The following is a 22699-nucleotide window of genomic DNA, read 5'->3' as shown; positions in this document are numbered from 1 at the left end:
GGACGTTGTATCGATCCGTTGTGGTGAAGAAGGAGTTGAGCCGGAAGGCAAAGCTCTCAATTTACCGGTCGATCTACGTTCCCATCCTCACCTATGGTCATGGGCTTTGGTTCATGACCGAAAGAACAAGATCACGGGTACAAGCGGCCGAAATGAGTTTCCTCCGCTGGGTGGCGGGGCTCTCCCTTTAGAGATAGGGTGAGAAGCTCTGCCATCCGGGAGGAACTCAAAGTAAAGCCGCTGCTCCTCTACATCGAGAGGAGCCTAATGAGGTGGTTCGGGCATCTGGTCAGAACACCACCCAAACGCCTCCCCAGGGAGGTGTTTAGGACACGTCCAACCGGTAGGAGGCCACGGGGAAGACCCAGGACACGTTGGGAAGACTATGTCTCCCTGCTGGATTGGGAATGCCTCGGGATCCCCCGGGAAGAGCTGGACGAAGTGGCTGGGGAGAGGGAAGACTGGGCTTCCCTGCTTAGGCTGCTGCCCCCGCGACCCAACCTTGGATAAGCGGGTGAAGATGGATGAATGGATGGATTGGTTTTGAAAATGTAATACAGTATTTCCTTGAATTGCCGCCGGGCATGTAATATGCGCCTACCTTGAATTACTGCCGAGTCAGACTCGCTCCCCAAATTTATTAGCGCATGCTTACTTTTACCGCCGGGTCAAATCTGTGACGTCACAAGTGACGCTTCCCATGTCGTCTTATTCAAAATGGTGGAGGAGTTTTTTTTTGCTTTCATTATGTGTAAACCGGGGGTCTTGTTCCACAGCCATACAGATCACACTGATGGTTGTGATATAAAACAACTTTAACACTCTTACTAATATGCGCTACACTCTGTGAACCCACACCAAACACATTTATAAACGCAACATAAGAATTACCCAGAATGCCATACATCTATGACTCTTGGCTATATTATACACCCCGCTAGCACCAATCCCCCCTAGGACCCCCTTCTCCGAGCGTCGGTTGAGGTGGGCGGGTTTGGGGGCGCGTGTACAATATAGCCAAGATTCATGGATGCATGGCATTCTGGGTAATTCTTATGTTGCGTTTATAATGTGTTACAGAGCCGATGTTCTCCATAAATGTGTTTGGTGTGGGTTCACAGAGTGTAGCGCATATTAGTAAGAGTGTTAAAGTTGTTTATATCACAACCATCAGTGTAAAAAGTATGGCTGTTGAGCATTGCGATCTCGTAAGAGAAGCAGCGAAATGCATGCTTCCCTGCGGCACGCAGATAGCATGGTGTAGAGGTGGTCCTCAACCACCGGGTCGCGGCCGCTGAAGAATGTTTTATTAATTGTTTTTTTTAATAAAACTCAAAATTTTACTGCATGCCATTGGTAAGCGCAGGGGTGAGAAGAGGTTTTAAAATGATTAGCACCTGCTTACTTTTACTGCATGCCTTGAATAAGCGCAGGAGTGAGAAGAGGTTTTAAATGAATTAGCGCCCGGGCGGCTATTCAAGGAAATACGGTATATCAAAATGCCCCCCGTCCCCCCGCATACTTTGATTTAGTCAGTGTTTTTATCCCGAGTGGAAAAAGTTTGGAAACCTCAGCTCATTACTTCTCATATTTTCCACCCAACGGGTTAGTTTCCAGAGGTTCTGAACTTAAATGACTGCCCGTGGACTAATTGTGTGTTTGTACCTGACTGGAGCTGGACGGGAAGGACGATATCGGCGGGACGTCCAGCACCTTCAGCTCGTACATGCTGCCGTTGAGAATGACGGAGGGTCGGTACACATATCTGCTGCGGGTCGGCGTGTAGACCTCCGAGAAGTCGTTGTAGATGAACTGGCGGATTATACAAGTTTTGCCCACTCCGGGAGCCCCGATGACGGCGATACTCAGCGTCTCCACCATCCCTGGAGCCCCGGGGTCAGCACCATGGACACGCGCACACGCGCTCAAATCTCCCACGCGTGGATCACAGAGAAGTTCCGAGTCCGGGCCGAGGGCGGGAACGAGTCGTGGCGTGTGACGGCATCCTGTGGAGTGAAAAGGAGAGACTTTAATTGTCACTGCCGATGCGCGGAAAGTCCACCCCGGCGGATCTGACCTTGGCGGGAGTCCCGCGTGTCTTCATGGCTTCTTCTTCATCGTCGTGCGTCTCCATCACGCGCCCCACGTGATCTAATGATCTCTCCCATCGACCATCAACAGATGCCTTCCGGTTTGAAGGTAATCCACGCAGGAGCTCGGCCGTTGGGTTTGTGTAATGGCATCCTATCGACGATCACCGTGCGTCTGCGGATGGGAAGACACCAGCCTCTCTCTCTCTCTCTCTCTCTCTTTCTCTCTCTCTTTCTCGCTCTCTCTCTCTCTTTCTCTCTCGTACCCCCGCGTGATCACGTGATGCAGCGTGGAGGTGCAGGACTCCACATCATCTCGCTGAAGGATACGATTTATTAGCAGAGAGGGTCCAAGGTAGGACGATACATGAACCCGATCCATCACTGCGATATATATAAGGTCAGCATGATGGCCGCGCGCACACTTTTATGGGCTGGCCTTCACTCATGCGTACAAATAGGAAAAGGTTGCATTCTTGCACTTTAGGTGCCTGAAAGGAGAGCCAACACAAGAACAATCTGTCTTTTTAAAGAGAACTGAATTGTCACCAAATGAACCATCCATACATACATCCATTTTCTACCGTTTTTCCCTTACAGCAGTGGTTCTCAAATGGGGGTACGCGTAAACCTGCGGGTACTTGAAGATATGCCATGGGGTACGTGAGGTTTTTAAATAAATATTCTAAAAATAGCAACAATTAAAAAATCCTTTATAAATATATTTATTTAATAATACTTCAACAAAATATGAATGTAAGTTCATAAACTGTGAAAAGAAATGCAACAATGCAATATGCAGTGTTGACAGCCAGATGTTTTGTGGACATGTTCCATAAATCTTGATGTTAAAGATTTCTTTTTTGTGAAGAAATTTTTAGAACTTGTCAGGCTTGCCACTGACCGTTTGTTTGTGTTTTACTTTTTCCTCTGCGTGTGTTTAGTATTTCCTGTTTTTAGTTCCTGTCAGCATTCTTATTTAGTCTGTTACCTGTTTTTTTTCCCTGTGCGCTGTTTCTCCTCAGCTGCGGCTGATTGGCACCTGGCCACACCTGGTGTCAATCAGCCGTCAATCAGCTGTCACACACTGCTGTCAATGCCTGGCCACACCTGGTGTTAATCAGCCGTCAATCAGCTGTCACACACTGCTGTCAATCAGCAGTGTGTGTTTAGTATTTCCTGTTTTTAGTTCCTGTCAGCATTCTTATTTGTCTGTCTCCTGTTTTTTTCCCTGTGCGCTGTTTCTCCTCAGCTGCGGCTGATTGGCACCTGGCCACACCTGGTGTCAATCAGCCGGATCCTATTTGTACCTGCTTCTGTCCTCCAGTCAGTGCTGGATTATTGTCATGTCAACGTCGCTCTTGTCGTTGCTAACTGTCATGTCGTGTTTTGTCAATGCAGCGTTGCGGTAAGCTTTATTTTATTGCGTTTTTTTTTAGCTTACTGCCTTTTCTACCCCGCTTCCAAGTTCTTTTTCATATTTCATGTACTACTTCTGTTTCCTGCTCGAGACCTGCTAGCTTCTACGCTAGGTCTTTTTGTTTTTGCTAGCTTCCATGCTAAGCTCCATTTATTTTCTAGTTCCCATGCTAGCTCTTTTTGTTTGTTATCCTATAATTACTGGTTGGCAAACAATTATTTTACCCCAAATAGATGAATTTAGATAATCTCCCACGGCACACCAGACTGTGCCGTGGCACAGTGGTTGATAAACACTTGCTTAAGGTAACACATAATAACAGAGGACATATCACCAGCAACAGCAGCTTGAGAAAAATAAAGAAAAGGTTCATTAAAGGCCTACTGAAATGAGATTTTCTTATTTAAACGGGGATAGCAGGTCCATTCTATGTGTCATACTTGATCATTTCACGATATTGCCATATTTTTGCTGAAAGGATTTAGTAGAGAACATCCACGATAAAGTTCGCAACTTTCGGTGCTAATTTGAGCGAGGATGAAAGATTTGGGCTTCACGGTGGCAGAGGGGTTAGTGCGTCTGCCTCACAATACGAATGTCCTACAGTCCTGGGTTCAAATCCAGGCTCAGGATCTTTCTGTGTGGAGTTTGCATGTTCTCCCCGTGAATGCGTGGGTTCCCTCCGGGTACTCCGGCTTCCTCCCACTTCCAAAGACATGCACCTGGTGATAGGTTGATTGGCAACACTAAATTGGCCCTAGTGTGTGAATGTGAGTGTGAATGTTGTCTGTCTATCTGTGTTGGCCCTGCGATGAGGTGGCGACTTGTCCAGGGTGTACCCCGCCTTCCGCCCGATTGTAGCTGAGATAGGCGCCAGCGCCCCACGCGACCCCAAAAGGGAATAAGCGGTAGAAAATGGATGGATGAAAGATTTGTGTTTAAGGTTATTGATAGCGACGGACTAGGAAAAAAAAAAAAAAAAGTTTAAAAAAAACGCGCTTTCATTGGGACGGATTCCGATGTTTTTAGTCACATTTACTAGGATAATTCTGGGAAATCCCTTATCTTTCTATTGTGTTGCTAGTGTTTTAGTGAGTTTAACAGTACCTGATAGTCGGAGGTGTGTCTCCACGGGTGTGTTGACGCCAGTGTCTCATGGGAGTCCACGGCAGCTATGGACGGCACAAGCTCAGCTTTTCTCCGGTAAGAAGCGACTTTTTAACCACAATCCTCTCACCGAAACCTGCTGGTTGACATGTAGTCGTGATTCATGTTCGCTTGACCGCGTTCTGATCCATAGTAAAGTTTCACCTCCGGGAATTTTAAACAAGGAATCACCGTGTGTTTGTGTGGCTAAAGGCTAAAGTTTCCCGACTCCATCTTTCTACTTTGACTTCTCCATTATTAATTGAACAAATTGCAAAAGATTCAGCAACACAGATCTCCAAAATACTGTATAATTATGCGGTTAAAGCAGACGACTTTTAGCTGTGTGTGTGTGCAGCGCTCATACTTCCTAAAAACCTGTGACGTCTTGCGTACACATCATCATTACACAAAGTTTTCAAGACGAAACTCCCGGGAAATTTAAAATTGCAATTTAGTAAACTAAAAAGGCCGTATTGGCATGTGTTGCAATGTTAATATTTCATCATTGATATATAAACTATCAGACTGCGTGGTCGGTAGTAGTGGGCTTCAGTAGGCCTTTAAAACAATAAAACTAGTGGTGACCGAACACTTTTGCACAGTATCCACTTAGATTTTGGAATGCATGAGAAAATCTGTAACATATTGACGTGAAACAAACTTGCAGGTGTACCTAATGTTGTGGACAGTGAGTTAAACTGTATGCTACTGCTCTGTTTGGTCTTTTTTTTTTTTTTTTGTTTAGTTTTTTGTCTCACTGGTCATAAAACATTGTCTATAACGACATTGGAACAGCTAGGTGGTTTAGTCGGGAACAGTGAAGTGCATGCTAAATCTTGGCGGTTCATTAACAGAGGCAGTCAGGTATAACGTGGCGGTGACAAGCTGACAAAAAGCTATTCATTAGCACTGTGCCCTCCAATTAACTGCTGATGGAGCAAAATATAGGAATTGGACCACATCCAGCAGGCGCAGGCTTGTGCAAAATTCTGCATTGAAATGGAAAGGAGTTGAAATTCCATTCCCTTTAAATTGAGGCTGAAAACAGGAAGTATTCTAGTGCATATTGATATTGTTGGTGTATTTCAGAATCATGCTTTAGTATATTCCATATATGACTTTTTAGATATTCAACATGAGTATTATTATGAACGTAATGTACACATTTTATGTTCAGTTTCTTATATTCAATTTAAGTTTTGGGTATTATAAATGAAGGGTTTTTTTCTCTAATTTTTTGCTCAAATGTCTCAATAAACTTCAGTCCTAAGCAAAAATATCAAACATATATTTGTTTAAACTTTTCTGAAGGCCTTTTGATCAGATAATGTCCCAAGTTTAAATGAGTAAAATAACTGTTATGCAAATGTATACTAATTGAAAATGGTGGCATCATTTGATCAAAAAGTGTTAAATAGGTTAAAAAAAAATGATACGTTTGCTTTTTTTGTCCTGTCCAGCTACTGAGTTAAATCATATTGTTGATGTAGATGCCCATATTTGCTGGACAGATTTACTTTTCAAAAGAAAGTGTGGGATGCTTGTCTTGTTGCCTTATTTGTATTTGACTTTATTAAAGGGATTTATATTAATGTTTGGTGCAGCCGGATCGAGGCAGAAGGGGATCGAAAGAAAAAAAAGAAGGAAGACGGATTGTGGGGACAGGAAACGGATAAGACAGAGACACAACAACAGCAGCAGCAGAACAGCATCAGCAAATACAATATGTACAAATATGATACCAAAAGTGATTGCAAAAAAATCAGTTAATGAAGTAAATAATACAGAAATGACAATGAACATTATTGCACTACAAATGGAGCAATACAAATACCAATAGAAATAGCACTACTGATGAATAATAATACAAATAATGACCTCTATTGTCATCAGTACAATTGTTCAAATGCAACAATACATATATGTAATGATAACTTGAATCACAAAAGAAAGCAAATAAATGGAGGGGAAGAAAGAGAAGCGAACTGGGGGCGGTAAAGAACCAAACGTCATGAATGTTTTTTTTGTGACAAACAAATACGTGCTCCAACAACTTTGTCACAAATAAAAAACAAAAGTTTTAGAAATTATTGGAAACTCAAGACAGCCATGAAATTACGTTCTTTACCAGTGTATGTAAACTTTTGACCACAACTGTATACACGGTGCATACATACATACATACACACACAGGCACACCTACACATACCTCCATATATAAACACACATATACATATGTGTGTGTATGTATGTATAAATATATATATGTACACCGTATTTCCTTGAATTGCCCCAGGGCATATAGTATGCGCCTGCCTTGAATTACTGCCGGGTCAAACTCGCTTTGCAAAATAAATAGCGCATGCTGAGTATTACCGCCGGGTCAAACTCGTGACGTCACGAGTGATACTTCCCCTGTCATCCTTTTCAAAATGGAGGAGGCTGATTTCAATACCGGTAACTTGAAATCACATAAAGGGAAGAATATTAAGAGCTATTCAGTAGGATTTAAGGTCCAAGCTTACATCACACTCAAATTTTTATTGCCTGCCTTTGGTAAGTGCCGGAGTGAGAAGAGGTTTTAAAACAATTAGCGCATGCTTACTTTTACCGCACGCCTTTGGTAAGCGCAGGAGTGAGAAGAGGTTTTAAATTAATATATTTATACATATATATATATAGATATATATATATCTATATATATATAGCCCGATTGTAGCTGAAATAGGCACCAGCGCCACCCGCAACCCCAAAAGGGAATAGGCAGTAGAAAATGGATGGATGGATATATATATATATATATATATATATATAAGGGGGGCATAGCTCGGTTGGTAGAGTGGCCGTGCCAGCAACTTGAGGGTTCCAGGTTCTATTTCCGCTTTCGCCATCCTAGTCACTGCTGTTGTGTCCTTGGACAAGACACTTTACCCACCTGCTCCCAGTGCCATCCATACTGGTTTAAATGTAACTTAGATATTGGGTTTCACTATGTAAAGCGCTTTGAGTCACTAGAGAAAAGCGCTGTATAAATATAATTCACTTCACTTCACTTCACATATAATTAAAACATGATTAAGTGAATACCACCTAAAAAAAAAACTATAAATAGATAAAATAATAAATCAATACAAGAGGAGAGGGGAATATCAAAGGGCAGTTGGGCAGCACCGCCGGGGCCCCAACAGACCATCCCAAGGCAAGACACCAGACGGGCCTACAGGGCCGCAGTGCGGGGCGGACTGACCCAGACTACGCCCCAACCCCCCGGGTATGGAAGAAGCCTAAGGAGACCAGGAGACAAATCCCCCCCACCAAACCACCCACAAGAGGGACAGTTCACCGCAAACCCCAAGGCGACCGCCCCCAGTCCCACCAGTCAAAATTTACAAGTAACACAGTAGATTTGGACCAGTTGATGGAGTATTCTGAACAAGAGCTGAATTCATCAATGACTGAGATTGTGTCTTGAAGAAAAGAATGTGGATTTTGTAGGGAAAAAAGTAATACATCATCAGCATAAAGGGCTTATTTTGATGAATGGATGCCTTTAATATTTGCATGCTGTTGAAGTGCGGTTGCAAGAGGTTCAACAAATATGGAAAACAGCGACGGAAAAAGTGCACAACTTTGCCTAGTGCCCCTCATAAGATTACACCTTGGAAGGATTTGGATGTTAGTTGTAACTGAAGCTGAGGGAAAACTATACAGAACCTTGATCCATGCTATAAATGAGTCTCCAAATCCACATTTCTGTAGAGTAGCTGGAAGAAAATTCCAATTCACACTATCAAACACTTTTTCAGCATCTAATGAAACAAAACAGCGGTTTTCTGATTATGAATAACAGAATAGTCTATCAGATTGAGTAGACGGTGAACATTGTTGGACAAATTGTCTCCCTTTGATAAAATCTGATCAGGATATATTATTTATAGAGTGACTTCTTATAATCTTTGAGCTACTGCTTTGCAGATAATTTTAAAATCAATGTTATTTAGGGAGATTGACCGGTAACTGGACGGAAGTGTTGGGTCTTTATCAGGTTTTAACAATCAATCGATCAATCAATGTTTATTTATATGGCCGTAAATCACAAGTGTGTCAAAGGGCTGCAAAAGCCACAACGACATCCTCGGTTCAGAGCCCACATAAGGGCAAGGGAAAAACTCCCAACCCAGTGGGATGTCAAGGTGAATGACTATAAGAAGCCTTGGAGAGGACCGCAGATGTGGGTGACCCCCGTAGGGGAGACCGGATACAATGGACGTCGAGTGGGTCTACTATAATATTGTGAAAGTCCAGTCCATAGTGGATCTAAAATAATAGGGAAAGTCCAGTCCAAAGTGGGGCCAGCAGGAAACCATCCTGAGCGGAGACAGGTCAGCAGCTCAGAGGTCCCCAACCGATGCACAGGCAAGCAGTCCACCCCAGATCTCGACTCTGGACAGCCAGTACATCATGGCCACCGGACCTGTGCCCCCCCTCCACAAGGGAGATGGGGGCAGAGGAGTAAAGAAAAGACACGGCAGAATAATTGGTCTAAAAGGGGGGTCTTTAAGACTAGAATATACAAATTAGTTTTAAGATGGGACATACATGTTTCTACTGAGGTAGTTTCTCTAACTGTTACCGGGAGGGCATTCCAGAGTACTGGAGCCCGAATAGAAAATGCTCTATAGCATGAGTGTCAAACTCTGGCCTGCGGGCCAAATTTATTTATTTATTTTGGCCCTTCAGACAATATTAAATTAACATTAGAGCTGGCCTGCCGGTATTATACAGCGGCGGTGCATTCACCGCTAATTCTAATATTTGCCAACCCTCACAATTTTCCCAGGAGACTCCTGAATTTCAGTACCCCCCCCCCCCCCCCCCCCCCAAAGAATGAATGGGGCCATGTATCGTGAGATTTTGAGCCAAAACCTCCTTCCATCAGTGAGAGCTTTGAAAGGTTGACCAAATAGTTATTTTCCACCATAATTTACAAATAAATTCTTAAAAATTCCTACAATGTGAATTCCTGGATTTTTTTTCACATTCTGTCTCTCACAGTTGAAGTGTACCCATGATGAAAATTACAGACGTCCGTCATCATTTTAAGTGGGAGAACTTGCACAATCTTTGGCTGACTAAATACCTTTTGGCCCCACTGTGTATGGGATTTTTAATGTAAGTTAACTTAGCTCTGAGCTATGTTGAATGTCACAGATCAATTATTTTGTATGTTATGCAAGTTATGACTGACACCCCTCCTTTGTGTTTGATCCTTTTTGCAGTGCTTCAAAGTAAAGGCTCAGCAATGGAACACAGCAGGAGTCTTTGTTGAGAACCCGTTATCAGTCTGCTGAGCTGGAAGACAGAAACCAATCTTCACCGGGAGCAGAATAGAAAACCTTAACTCTGAAATCATGGTGAGTTGTTGATTACTCCTCATTGTCCTTGAAATGTGCATTACTTGGGCACATCATTTTTGCACTCTTTCAAACACACGCTGCACTGTCTGTCCACAAAGTGAGGAAGTTTGGTTACAGTTTATTACAATACGGTAAGTATTGTCACTTGTTGTTAAGAATGTGACGTTGAGTCCTGTAATAAAGCAGAGAGAACCACTGTCATGATCTTAAATTGTACTCATCAATCCAAACCCAAATCAATAAGTGAGTCACCACATTGGACTTGAAGCTGTGCATGCAATTAAGCGTTCACTGCGGGGGGTAAAAGGACGTTTAGGATTTCTGACAGTTTGCATTTTCCACAAAGTATTCCATATAGAGTAGAAACTAAATGAATTCCTTGTTCAAATCAATATGGAAGTCAATCTTGACACCACGAATCTTGTGTCGAGTTCGGCGACGCCCCCTGTTGGCAGGCACTTACACCACCAGATCAATATTATCGATCATCCACAGAGCAAGGACAATAGCCACAGCTTTGCACACAGCACGACATTGACTGCGGGGCGGAGGAAGTGGAGCGCGGTCAGCAAATCAGCGTGTGACCTTCATCACTTGAAGCGGCGCCCATGAGCGCACACGAGAGGGTCCTCGGTCCCTGTTTAAGCCGAGAGGCTGAAATACTCGCTGAGCTCTTTAAAGCGACGTTTCAGAGAAGCCGCTCTGAATCGAGGATGCACTCGGTGGGAAAAGCTCAAAGACTTTAGTAGAGGAGGTCGACTTTGTATGCAGAGTGGAGGGAGCTGCAGCATCGAGAGCCAAAAGCTGACAATAACACATCTAGGGCCTCCAGGGGTCACTTTTTAATGCTTAAAGGCATACTTGCCAACCTTGAGACCTCTGATTTCGGGAAGTGGGGGGCGTGGTTGGGGGCGTGATTAAGAGGGGAGGAGTATATTCACAGCTGTAGTGTGCGCAGTTGTGCACTGCACTTTCTAAAAGCCGTAGATGTTATTGTCACATATGCATGATTGATTGATTGATTGATTGAAACATTTATTAGTAGATTGCACAGTACAGTACATATTCCGTACAATTGACCACTAAATAGGATATAATAAGTTTTTCAACTTGTTTAAGTCGGGTCCACGTCAGGGGCGTCACTAGACCTAATACTGTACTGGGGCACACCTGGGACACAAATAATTCATGTGAGCGTGCAAAGCGCGCAAGCAAAAACATTTTTTAGCACTTATTTATCATAAAAAATACATAAATAGTGCTTTAAACTATGAAATCATATCAGATGATGTTGTATGGATCTTTGATGAACCACCTGAAATTAACTAATGCATTTTACCTACTTGTGCACTTTTTTACTCCAGACTTCTAAACTCCTACTGGTAAAAGCAAAAAGGAAGAGCGATGAATCTTTTTGAAATATTTATTGCAGTAATCATCTGCAAATTTAACATCTACAAAAGTAAAACAAAAAATAAAGCACCCCTACATCTCTGGGTTCTTTTATATTATTTAATTTCAATTTATGGCAATGTGGCGAATTCTATTTCAGATACACAAAACTATAAAATATACACAAAACAATAAAGCCACAGTAGTAGAATAAATGAACAACTGTTGTGTGTCCGTTCAGGCAATCATTTTCTGAGAAGAAAACTGTGTCCGTTCAGGGAATCATTTTCTGAGAAGTAAACTGTAACGTCTCGTTTTCATTTTTGCAAAGTGGTCAATCACTCTGGACAGACATGGAAATATTACAGTAACTGTTATACAGTTGACCAGTGGTTCCCAACTGCTGGGTCGTGACATAAAAGTGGATTGTGTGTCATTTTCAGTGAGTCACAGTCAGATGTGTGCATGAAAAAAAAAAAAGTTTATGGAGAAAAAAATCAAATTGTGGCAACAAAACCAGATATTTTTAGCCATTTTTCTACTGACTATTAGTGAGTATTTTAGCAAAAGGCAAACCGGCTAACAAGTTGGAGGAGGACTCAGGACAGACATGGAAATATATTTGCATCCTATCTCTCGCTCTCAACGGCAGTCTATATCCACATGTGAATAAATTACCATTTTAATTAGCAATGTGCTCATTGGTGGAGTGAATACAGTAGCAATCAATTACCATACTAAGTAGTATGTGCGCTGTTGTCTATGTTATGTGGACTTAAAACTCTGAAGCGTTTTTTTTTTATTGGTGAAATGTTTACTGGGGCACTGCAGATCAACAGTGGGGCACGTGCCCCAGTGAAATATGTCTGGCGACGCCCCTGGTCCACGTTATTCAATTCATGGTACAAATATATACTATCAGCATAAAACAGTCATCACACAAGTTAATCATCATAGTATATACATTAAATTATTTACATTATTTACAATCCGGGGGGTGGGATGAGGAGCTTTGGTTGATATCAGTACTTCAGTCATCAACAATTGCATCAACAGAGAAATGGACATTGAAACAGTGTAGGTCTTACTTAGTAGGATATGTACAGCGAGCAGAGAATATAGTGAGTTCAGATAGCATAAGAACAAGTATATACATTAGAAATACATTCGATTATTTACATTAGGTTATATACAATTCGGGGAGATGGGATGTCAATGGAGGAGGATCAGTAAAGGGTTGAAGTTGCCTGGAGTTGTTGTGGTGCATGTAGAGTATATGGCAGTATTGTCATGTTTAAGAGTGTCACATGCTGTTTACGGCAGACGAACTGCCTTACGGTAGACGTAAACGTGACTGCTGTTGTTGTGTGTTGTTACTGCACTGGGAGGACGTTAATGAAACTGCCTAACAGTAAACCCACATAAGAAACCAATAACTTTATGATGTGGGAAAGCAGACGTGAAAAAAGGCTGTCCTCACTCAGGTCCGCAGGGGGTGTGGCCTCCAGCTCCGCCGGAATTTTGGGAGATTTTTGGGAGAAAATTTGTCCCGGGAGGTTTTCGGGAAAGGCGATGAATTTCGGGAGACTCCCGGAAAATCCAGGAGGGTTGGCAAGTATGCTTAAAGGGCCCACTCTAATGCTGACAACATTGGCACTTATTTCATTTTTTTAGGAATACAAATTATGTATACCGGTAAAATTCCCCTCAAAATAGACAGAATTGTAATTTCAGGCTTGTTTTCTAACAAGAATCAGCACATTTTGGAACAACCCACTTTTATCGCCAAAATATGGGCGGACCTGCATCAGTCTGCTATATAACCTGCAGAAGACTGGCGGCCAGTTCATATTGTCCACTTTGTGCTTTGGTAGCATCTTCATCCGGAAATGTTTGCGCAGAATTTGAAATAATTATGAAATATAGCTGCCCGATGCATTGTTTCAAGTTGTAGCAACGCGACTAAAGAAGGGGTCAGCCTGCAGACATTCACAAATGATGGGATTATCAGGAAAGTATGGACCTCTCCTGTCAAAAAGTGATTTGAGTGGAATGTAAATTGCCACTATCATTTTATTGATTCTAAATTTGAGGAAAGATTCATTATGGTTGGAAAAAAATTGAAAAACTCAAGTCAAATGCAATCCTGAAAATCAGGAGCACCCTTGAGGGGACAAAGATTAGTCAGAATCTGCAGAAAAAGAGAAAGAAGAGCAGACCCGGCGTTTAAAAATGAGAAAAAGTATATTATTTTGTGTCCTCTTCTGATGTTTTCTTCAAGATGCTTGAGGAAATGCTGAAAGAGCAGGCTTATCTGCAGCTGCGTTGCCTGCGGCCGAGGCGTGGTCAAGATTGGCCTCCCTTTCCTCAGCCTCGGCTTCAGGCTCGAGACAGTACAGTTGAAGTCCAAAAATATTTATGGCCTTATTCAGCTTCTTCGTCAGCATAATCCTAATAGAGTTTCTCATCTTGCAAAGAAGCCATGTTTGTCCAAAAATTGTGTAAAACACAATATTTTCAGATTCTTTTATTTATTTTTTTGGCTCATAATGGTAACCGCATCAGTTAGGAAGTAATTATGGCCATGGGCGACAAAAACGTGCAATGATTCGATCAAAATTATAGTTTTTTCATTGGGCTCCAGTTCTGCAGAGGACGTCACACCAAGACGGGGTGACATATTGAGTCAGGGGCCATTACAAGTACTTCATTATCTTGTTAGAATAATCATATATATATATTATCACACAACTTCAGTATGCTTAAAGTCCGTTGCTATAGTTATTAGCTATTGTGCTTAAGCTGTACTTTTTCTATCTGTGCAAGGACAAAAACTTCTTGTCTGAGGGGTGGCCTCAGCCGCAGATGTTATCTTTGTTTTAGCCCGCTAACAGCCAAGGACTTCAAGGACCTCAACGAAGATAAGACGACAGCACGCAGACGACGCAGAGACAAGGCCCCAGCACATTCCGTCACATATTTTGCGTACTGTAGCTGCTTGGCATAATATATGTGACCATTCCTTTTAGAGGCGGCCTCAGTGATGTTGACTGTGGAACTCCTGAGTAAATAGAGGAATTTAGCTACTCATGAGCTAAATTGAACTCTGTCTCTGCATGCTTCCTTGCTTCTTGTCTGTTTAATAGATGTCATCAGTGTTTGAACCTGACAATCAACCCAATACACAAAAACAAATTTTGTAATATGAGAAATGACTGTCAGAATTATTTTCATGGGCAGAAAATACATAAATCATTCAGTCACATTGATTACGCCATCACCTATGTCAGGGATGTCCAAAGTGCGGCCCGGGGGCCATTTGCGGCCCGCAGTTAATCGTTTACCGGCCCGCCACACATTCTGCAAAAATTGCAAAATTGATAGTATTGCAAAAATTAAGAAAAACATAAAAAAAAAAGTGGAATGAGGTAAAATCTAATGAGAAAAAGTGGCAATGTTGACACAAAGTTGCCATGCAGGCAGTTTTTTTTTCCTTTTGTCTTTATTTTCTTTTTTTTCAATTGCTCCAAAAAAAAGTCTATAATGAATCACTACTTAAAAATGATCACTTTAAAATGTTTCATGTGGAAAAAATATTGCTTATGTTGTGTGGTTACAATATAAAAACATCAAAGTTTTGACAAAAGAGCATAAAACAAACAAAATAATAGTTCAAACTTAAAACCGACAGATATATCAGAAGTTGATCTTGAAATTTTAGTGTTAAAAATAAAAATAAGTTTAATAAAAATGTATCACTTTATGAATGGGGAACCTTTCGGATCTCAAATATATTTAGTAGGATTTTATTTAACTTTTCACTGTCCATCCATCCATTTTCTATCGCTTATTCCCTTTTGGGGTCGCGGGGGGCGCTGGTGCCTATCTCAGCTACAATCGGGCGGAAGGCGGCGTACACCCTGAACAGGTCGCCTCTTCCTTGCAGGGCCAACACAGCTAGACAGACAACATTCACATTCACACACTAGGGCCAATTTAGTGTTGCCAATCAACCTATCCCCAGGTGCATGTCTTTGGAAGTGGGAGGAAGCCGGAGTACCCGGAGGGAACCCACGCATTCACGGGGAGAACATGCAAACTCCACAGAGAAAGATCCCGAGCCCGGGATTGAACCCTGACTACTCAGGACCTCCGTATTGTGAGGCAGACACACTAACCCCTCTTCCACCGTGAAGCCACTTTTCACTGATTACTCAAAAATATTAAATAAATAGAAATCAATGGTGTCCTGCATTATTGATCTTTGAGGTCTTTAATTGCTAAATAAAGGAACTCTCCTGAAGGAATCAATTAAGCAATATCTAACTAAATACTGCATATTTCAGTTTTACTATAAAAACAAAGTTGTCTTTGACAGAAAAGGCATAAACTTTATATCAACTTCAAGTTGATATAGAGATTTACTGTAAGAATGAAATAAAATCAATTTGACCTATTTTTAACATTTTAGTGACTGGGACCCTCTGTGCTCCCCAGGAGCCCTAAGGAGGAAAAAAAAAATCCATATATTTTGTTATGGTTTGAAAATGAAAAATATCAAAATGGCCCCCGCATGCTTAAATTTTTCCGTGTGCGGCCCTCTGTGGAAAAAGTTTGGACACCCCTGATCTATGCTATTTTAAAGCCACTAATGTCCAATCTGTAGATTTTGCTATGATAGATGGTGATATAACCAATATTATATTCATAACCTCTAGCATTTTCAGTTGGCCAAAAGCATCGCTTGGCCTTCAATTTAACGTTGAGTCATAAAACTGTTGAGTATTTGTGATGCATTGGCCTGAAACAAACAAAGAAAAAATGCAGCGCATATGAATTGATCAATATTTTTTATTATTTCTCTTAGATGATATACACACAAAGAACAAAATGATGTCAATCAAAAGAAACACACGATCCAACATTATTTCTTACAGCGGCTGTCCATCACGGCCACCTGTGTATCGATCGATAAAGAAGGTGAATGATGCTTACATCCGAAGAAAAGGGCATCAGTGCCTTGACTGGAGGAAAAAAAGGACTTCAATTAATCTGCAGAGTATGAGGGTGACACAGAGTGTTGTTCTGAACAGCCATGCTAACATGCACACTGATTGCTTCAGTGTTACAAACCACAACTTCATCATTTCTCCTCAATCTACATCTTTTCAGGCCACAGTGGTGCCTAAATGCAAATAAGACTCGCTCCTCAACATCTGGACCAGTTTTCCACAAAAAAAAATGGAATGACTAGAATAGGCAGCAGAGGGCTGCTTCAGTCTAAAGAAAAAAAAAAAAAAAAAATCCAGATATGAACGTAAATGTGAAAGAAACAACATGATGTAGCCAAGACAGCTGACCTCCCCCTAATACTCACAGAAGAAGAGTTAAAGCCTGCATTGAATATCGCAGTTCGAAAACTGCAAATTGCAAACTAAAAACATGACAAGTCGCAAAGCTCTAAGGCTATTTAACGCCTCTTAGCCACAGAAGCAGTCGAGATGATGAGGCGACTCAGGCAGGGAACATCCTGGCTATTTAATACAGAACACGTTAAATTAGGTAGGGAAAAAACTATCATTGATGAGAAAACCAGCAAGATAAATGTGCAGTCTCAAATAAAAGATGCACCTGAAAAATCGAGAACTGGACAAAAGACAAACTACACTGCATGATAGAGTGATATGGGCCAAAAGGCTTAGGAGGAAGACACCGTTTGGCCCATCAGTGTTTTGTGTTTTTGCTTTCTCAGTTCTTCAGCACAGCTTCGTAGCTCTGGAACACACACTGGGAAACTTCGGGAGCTCTGCACTTCAGGGAAACCTAAGAAAGACAAGAACATCAGAGCAAGTAAAACATGGTGATGTGATGTCCTATTAGATAAATTTTTCTCAAATAGTATGGGAGGTATTTGTGTGCCGAGCGAGAGTGGGTCAGGTGACCTGGTGAGCCATCCTCGCACTGGAAGCACACTGAATGTTTTTTCTTGTGACCCCGGGAACATGCTTTAACAGTATCCAATAATCATTTATCAAACCCTGCTTCAAAAAGATGTGCACTAGAAAATGTGCTCATTGTAGCCATTAACCCGGACTTTCTCAATTGATATAAAAAAAAAATCAGCAGTTAACGTTGCTGATTAATTTGCATTTAATATTATTTATCGATTTCATTTAAGTGTACTTTTCAGTATCAAATGGTTCAACTCAGTTAATATTGTTTTATACTTTAAATAAGGATTTTTCTTTCAAGCTAATTGATCCACTTTTAAATATTTTGAATTTGAGTTTATTTGGAACATGCAAGCATACAATAAGATACATCACAATTTCCAGTTTCTCTTTTCAACATGTTCGAAAAGGAGTAGGAAGAAGCAGAGCTTATTTAATCCTACCCCTTTTCTTTACATAACAGCTGCTAAAACTTTTGTTCACTTCCTGTTCTCAATGTATTCACAATGTATACTCTATAAGTTATAAGTAATCACAATAATAATAAATAAATAAATAATTGGTGAAGTCAGTTTTATTCCATACGATGAGATAAGTAAGGTTATTTTGAGAAGGAATGGGTGAATAAAATCAGAATGTTTATCACGGTTCTTTTTTGTACTTTTTAACCCTTCCAGTTTGAAGAGTTTCTTGAAGTGGATCATATTAGTACATTGTTTGATTGCTTTGCTTAATCCATTCCATAATTAAATTCCACATACTGATATACTGAAGGTCTTAAGTGTTGTACGTGCATACAAATGTTTTAAATTACATTTTTCTCTAAGATTATATTTCTCTTCTTTTGTTGAGAAGAATTGTTGTATATTCTTGGGAAGCAGGTTATAGTTTGCTTTGTGTATAATTTTAGCTGTTTGCAATTTTACTACATTGTGGAATTTCAGTATCTTTGATTCAATAAATAAAGGGTTTGTATGTTCTCTATACCCAACATTATGTATTATTCTAACTGATCTTTTTTGTAACACTGTTAGTGAATGAAGTGTACTTTTGTAATTATTTCCCCATATTTCTACACAGTAACTCAGATATGGTAACACTAGTGAGCAGTAGAGAATATAAAGTGATTTTTGGTCTAGAACATATTTGGCTTTATTCATTATTGACGTATTTCTTGCTACCTTATGTTGTAAATTGTTTACACAAGATTTCCAGTTAAATTTATCATCAATCATACCTAGAAATTTGGTTTCATTTACTCTTTCAATTTCTATTACGTCTATTTGTATGTGTTTCACTTTCTTTTCTACTGTTACCAAATAGCATTATTTTAGTTTTACTGAGATTCAATGATAGTCTGTTTTTGTCAAACCATTTTTTTAATTTGTTCATTTCTTCTGTTATTATTTGTATTATCCTCTGGGTGTTCTCTCCTGAACAAAACGCTGTTGTATCATCCGCAAATAATACTAACTTTAAATCTCTTGTAACTTTACAAATGTCATTTATATAGAGATTTAATAATTAAGGTCCTAGTATTGATCCCTGAGGTACACCACAGGATATATTTAGCATTGTAGAAGTGTGTTCGCCTAGCTTGACGTATTGTTTCCTGTTCGTTAGGTAACTTCTTATCCAGTTTAAGACTAACCCTCTGTTACAGACTAAAAAACAATGTTCATAAAGTTCTTATTTAATGTAAATTGATCTATTTTTATATTTTTTCTTTTTACTTCAATGTTAATAGGATTACAAAGTTAGGCAGAGGTGTACATCTAACCATTTTATAGACAGGTTATGCTATTTATTGCAGCAGTGAAGAATAGGTGGGCTCAAAATAATTGAGAAAACCTGCTTTAGAGTTACACGAGGTACAGTTTTAGTAGAAAAGGTGGTTTTGTCCGTGCACATATTGGAAAAAGTTTTAGAAAAACAGTCAGGATAGAGACATTCGAGAACTTTTGGCATGTAGACTAGGAAAATATTTTTTTCTCACTTTTTGGTCCTTTTAAAGTACATGATACCACAATTGTGTATCATTACATCCCTTTGACATACAAAAAAACATCAATCAATGTTTATTTATATAGCCATAAATCACAAGTGTCTCAAAGGGCTGCACAAGCCACAACGACATCCGCAGTACAGAGCCCACATAAAAAATGCATTATAATAAAAAAAGTAATTCCTATAGTTCTATTATGTATGTGAATTGTTGTTTATCATATTGTATATTTATTAATGTTGATGAACTTGTTGCAGTGTGCAATAAAATACTGAAACAAAAAGTTTTAAGTTACTATATATTATGTAAAATTAAAAAAGTTACCACGGAGGTTTAACAATTTTGAGCGCAACAGTAGATTAAATATTATTCAAACTTTTATTTTTCCAAAAATATTTTTAGATCCATTTATTAGAGGTGTGGATCTCTACCTTAAATGGCGATCCGATATGAATCTCGATACATGGGTTACGATACACTTCACTAAAAATACTTTTTAAAACGTCATTATTCGATCAAGGTGGAAGCTTTGCAAGGTGAAAAGAAAAGATGTATCAGAAAAATGTTGTATGTTCATTTTTTTAAAAGACATACAAAAACATACAAAACAGGCAGTTCCTGTATTAATTATTAGCAAATAGTAGAACTATCAACTTCAAGGCATTGCAATCCATAAATTAAAGAAAAAAACATGTGAGATACAAAAAAAAAAAAAAATGCAATTTATGATTCGATCTGTAAATGATTTTTCTTCTGTTGATTCTATGTTTAGCTGTATTTTTATTTGTTTGACATGGCTTAATGTTAAAGTATAAAAATTGATCAAAAGACTGAAGGGTTGTGATATTCACAAACAAACTAAATCTAATGACTGGTTGATTAACATGAACGGTAGGTTTGGGTTTATTTGAAGTGTGACAGTGATCAAACAATTACATCCCAACCAAGGCAGAAACAGCGGCAACTTTGCACTAAGCAGGTGTGCGTCGCTCTGCTCTGACGAGTATAGAATAGAATAGAATAGAAAGTACTTTATTGATCCCTGGGGGGAATTCAGCACCACAGTTCGCTCACAATAAACAATAATAATAATAAATATTATGACATATTATATATATAATATATGTATAATATAAAAATATTCTACATTTAAGTGCAGTATAGAATAGACTTCACCGTTATGGCACTTAGAAGTACAACAAAATGTATTTTCATTACAAGCTGTCTAAAAGCAGACATTCAGTAGACAAGGGACCAACAGCCTGTGAGGAAAGGCTCAGAAAAGCATCGCTTGTATACGTTAAGGACATTCGAGTGTTAAGTGCTTTCATATCTCCAAATATCCCAAAAAGTTGCAAGATTTCTCGCTAGTCGCATTAGAAGAAGAAAGTCACTAAAATTAGTTGGAAAGATTCTTGATTAGGCGAGAAAGTTGCTAAGTTTACAACATTGACTAAGGTGTGTGTGAAAAATAAAAACGCAAATTGGTTTACATTGCGTGGTGCCTTCTGTGGTTGTTACCCTAGGGGAAACTGGGTAACACATGGCATATTGACAAAGCTTAACCCATTGTTACTATAACAATCTACAAGATTAATATAGGTTGCCTCTCTCTCTCTTCCCTTTCATCTTTCGGTATTCCTTTTTTTTTATTTATTTATTTTTTTTAAATTATCTTTCTAGCTATCATTATGTAGACGTAATGTTGCATTTGAACAACTGTATTGTTGATAATAGAGGTAAACTATTGGTTTTGTTCATGATCAATAGCGCTTTTTCTATTGGTATTTGTATTGCTCCAGTTTTAGTGTAAAAATGCTCATTGTCATTACTATATCATTATTTATTTCGCTAACAGCTTATTTGCTATCACTTTTACAATCATATTTGTACATATCGTATGTGCTGGTGTTGTACTATTGTTGTTGTTGTTATTGTTGTATTTGCTGTTGTTGTTTTTGTCTCTCTGTCTAATCCCCCTCTTATCCCCACAATTTCCCCCTCTGTCTTCCTTTTTTTTTTTCTCTTTCTATACCCTCCTGCTCCTGCCCGGCTGCACCAAATGATAATATAAATACATTTAATAAAGTCAAATTCAAATAAGGCATAAAGAGAAGTATCCTACACTTTGCTTTTGTAAAGTAAATCTGAACAGCCGATATGGGCATCTACATCAACTATATGATTTGCCTGAGAAGCTGGACAGGACAAAAAAAATAAAAATAAATAAAAGAAAAAAGTCACTAAAATTAGTTGGAAAGATTCTTGATTAAGCGAGAAAGTTGCTAAGTTGACAACTTTGACTACGGTGTGTTTGAAAAATAAAAACACAAATTGGTTTACATTGCATGGTGCCTTTCGTGGTTGGCTAGATTTAGGCACAATAATTTATGGATTGGTCTGTGATTGGTTCTTTCGGTAAGTCAATCAGAATTACAGGCTATGAAAGCTCCTCTTGGATGATGTAAATGCGCTGAGATGGCCTAAAAAAATGTCTTTAGAAATGGATTCTTTAAAAAGAATTACAATTTTTTTTCTTTATGCAAATTGATTTCATTTTTTTCAGCACCGTTTGTACATAGCATACTTCAGTGGCTGTGTCAGTGGTCACACAGTTGCTATGGCAACGCAAAATGTCACCAAAAAGTGTTTTAAAGGAAAGATATGGCCCACAGAAACCTAAGAGACTGTGATCTCCAAATCCTCCCCCCCCCCCCCCCCCCCAAAAGAAAATCTTGAATTTTTTTCTCTCATTTCACTTTCATGACGTTGTTCTTGCCTTCAATTTAAGCTAATACTCAGTCAAACCTGACGGAAATGGAGTGCAGAACCTGGAGAAAGCTGTAATATGCAAGTACAAGGAGCGAAGCATCAAGGGAGAGCTGAAGCCAATTAAGTTGCTTCCTTTGGAGAGCAGCTAAAGTGAAACTATTAAACTTTTGTGTTCAGTCGGTGTAACAATTAGTGTTAACATATGCTTCAAAAGTCCCCCCCCCCCCCAAAAAAAATAAAAAAATAAGCAGTGGCAGGACTTTATTCGTTCTAAAAATAGCCTCGGCTGGCCATGCCAAGGAAGAGAGTGCCGCAGCCAGCAGCTCGGAGGCAAGCGTCTGAACAAACAGTGATCATGGAACACCAGCTTGCTCTTTTCATCCCTAATGAGCAACAACCTCAACGTCGTGTCTAAAGCACACAGTGTGGCTCACCCAAGGCAGGGCGTGAACTTAACGAGTGAACACAGGGAAGTACGATGCACACACAGCCAACAACAAATT

General features: G+C 39.8%; 2 protein-coding genes and 1 long non-coding RNA gene across 7 annotated transcripts in view; 1 reads left to right on the top strand and 2 right to left on the bottom strand.

The window, feature by feature from the left end:
• Nucleotides 1-2434, bottom strand: part of rasl10a (RAS-like, family 10, member A) — an 83486-nt gene extending 81052 nt beyond the window's left edge. Inside the window, exons 1-2 of the mRNA XM_061906597.1 lie at nt 2078-2434; nt 1666-2006 (exon numbers count right to left, since the gene is read on the bottom strand). Coding sequence (XP_061762581.1) covers nt 1666-1881 — 216 coding nt within the window. The 5' untranslated portion in view covers nt 1882-2006; nt 2078-2434. The remainder of the gene's footprint in view (nt 1-1665; nt 2007-2077) is intronic.
• On the top strand, nt 1857-14692 carry LOC133556566 (uncharacterized). The gene is made up of 3 exons (XR_009807549.1): nt 1857-2445; nt 9939-10073; nt 14352-14692. It is a non-coding gene; the product is annotated as an uncharacterized LOC133556566 (long non-coding RNA).
• Nucleotides 14693-16301: 1609 nt separating this feature from the next.
• Nucleotides 16302-22699, bottom strand: part of ap1b1 (adaptor related protein complex 1 subunit beta 1) — a 42556-nt gene continuing 36158 nt past the window's right edge. For all 5 annotated transcript variants that reach the window (XM_061906594.1, XM_061906592.1, XM_061906593.1 and 2 more), the window contains one exon: nt 16302-17291. In XM_061906594.1, coding sequence (XP_061762578.1) covers nt 17217-17291 — 75 coding nt within the window. In that variant the 3' untranslated portion in view covers nt 16302-17216. The remainder of the gene's footprint in view (nt 17292-22699) is intronic.

This window comes from Nerophis ophidion, linkage group LG07 (genome assembly GCF_033978795.1).
Source record: "Nerophis ophidion isolate RoL-2023_Sa linkage group LG07, RoL_Noph_v1.0, whole genome shotgun sequence".
Classification (NCBI taxonomy): Eukaryota; Metazoa; Chordata; class Actinopteri; order Syngnathiformes; family Syngnathidae; genus Nerophis; species Nerophis ophidion.
The sequence above is the reverse complement of the archived record's forward strand: the minus strand, read 5'-3'. Positions and strand labels throughout refer to the sequence as shown.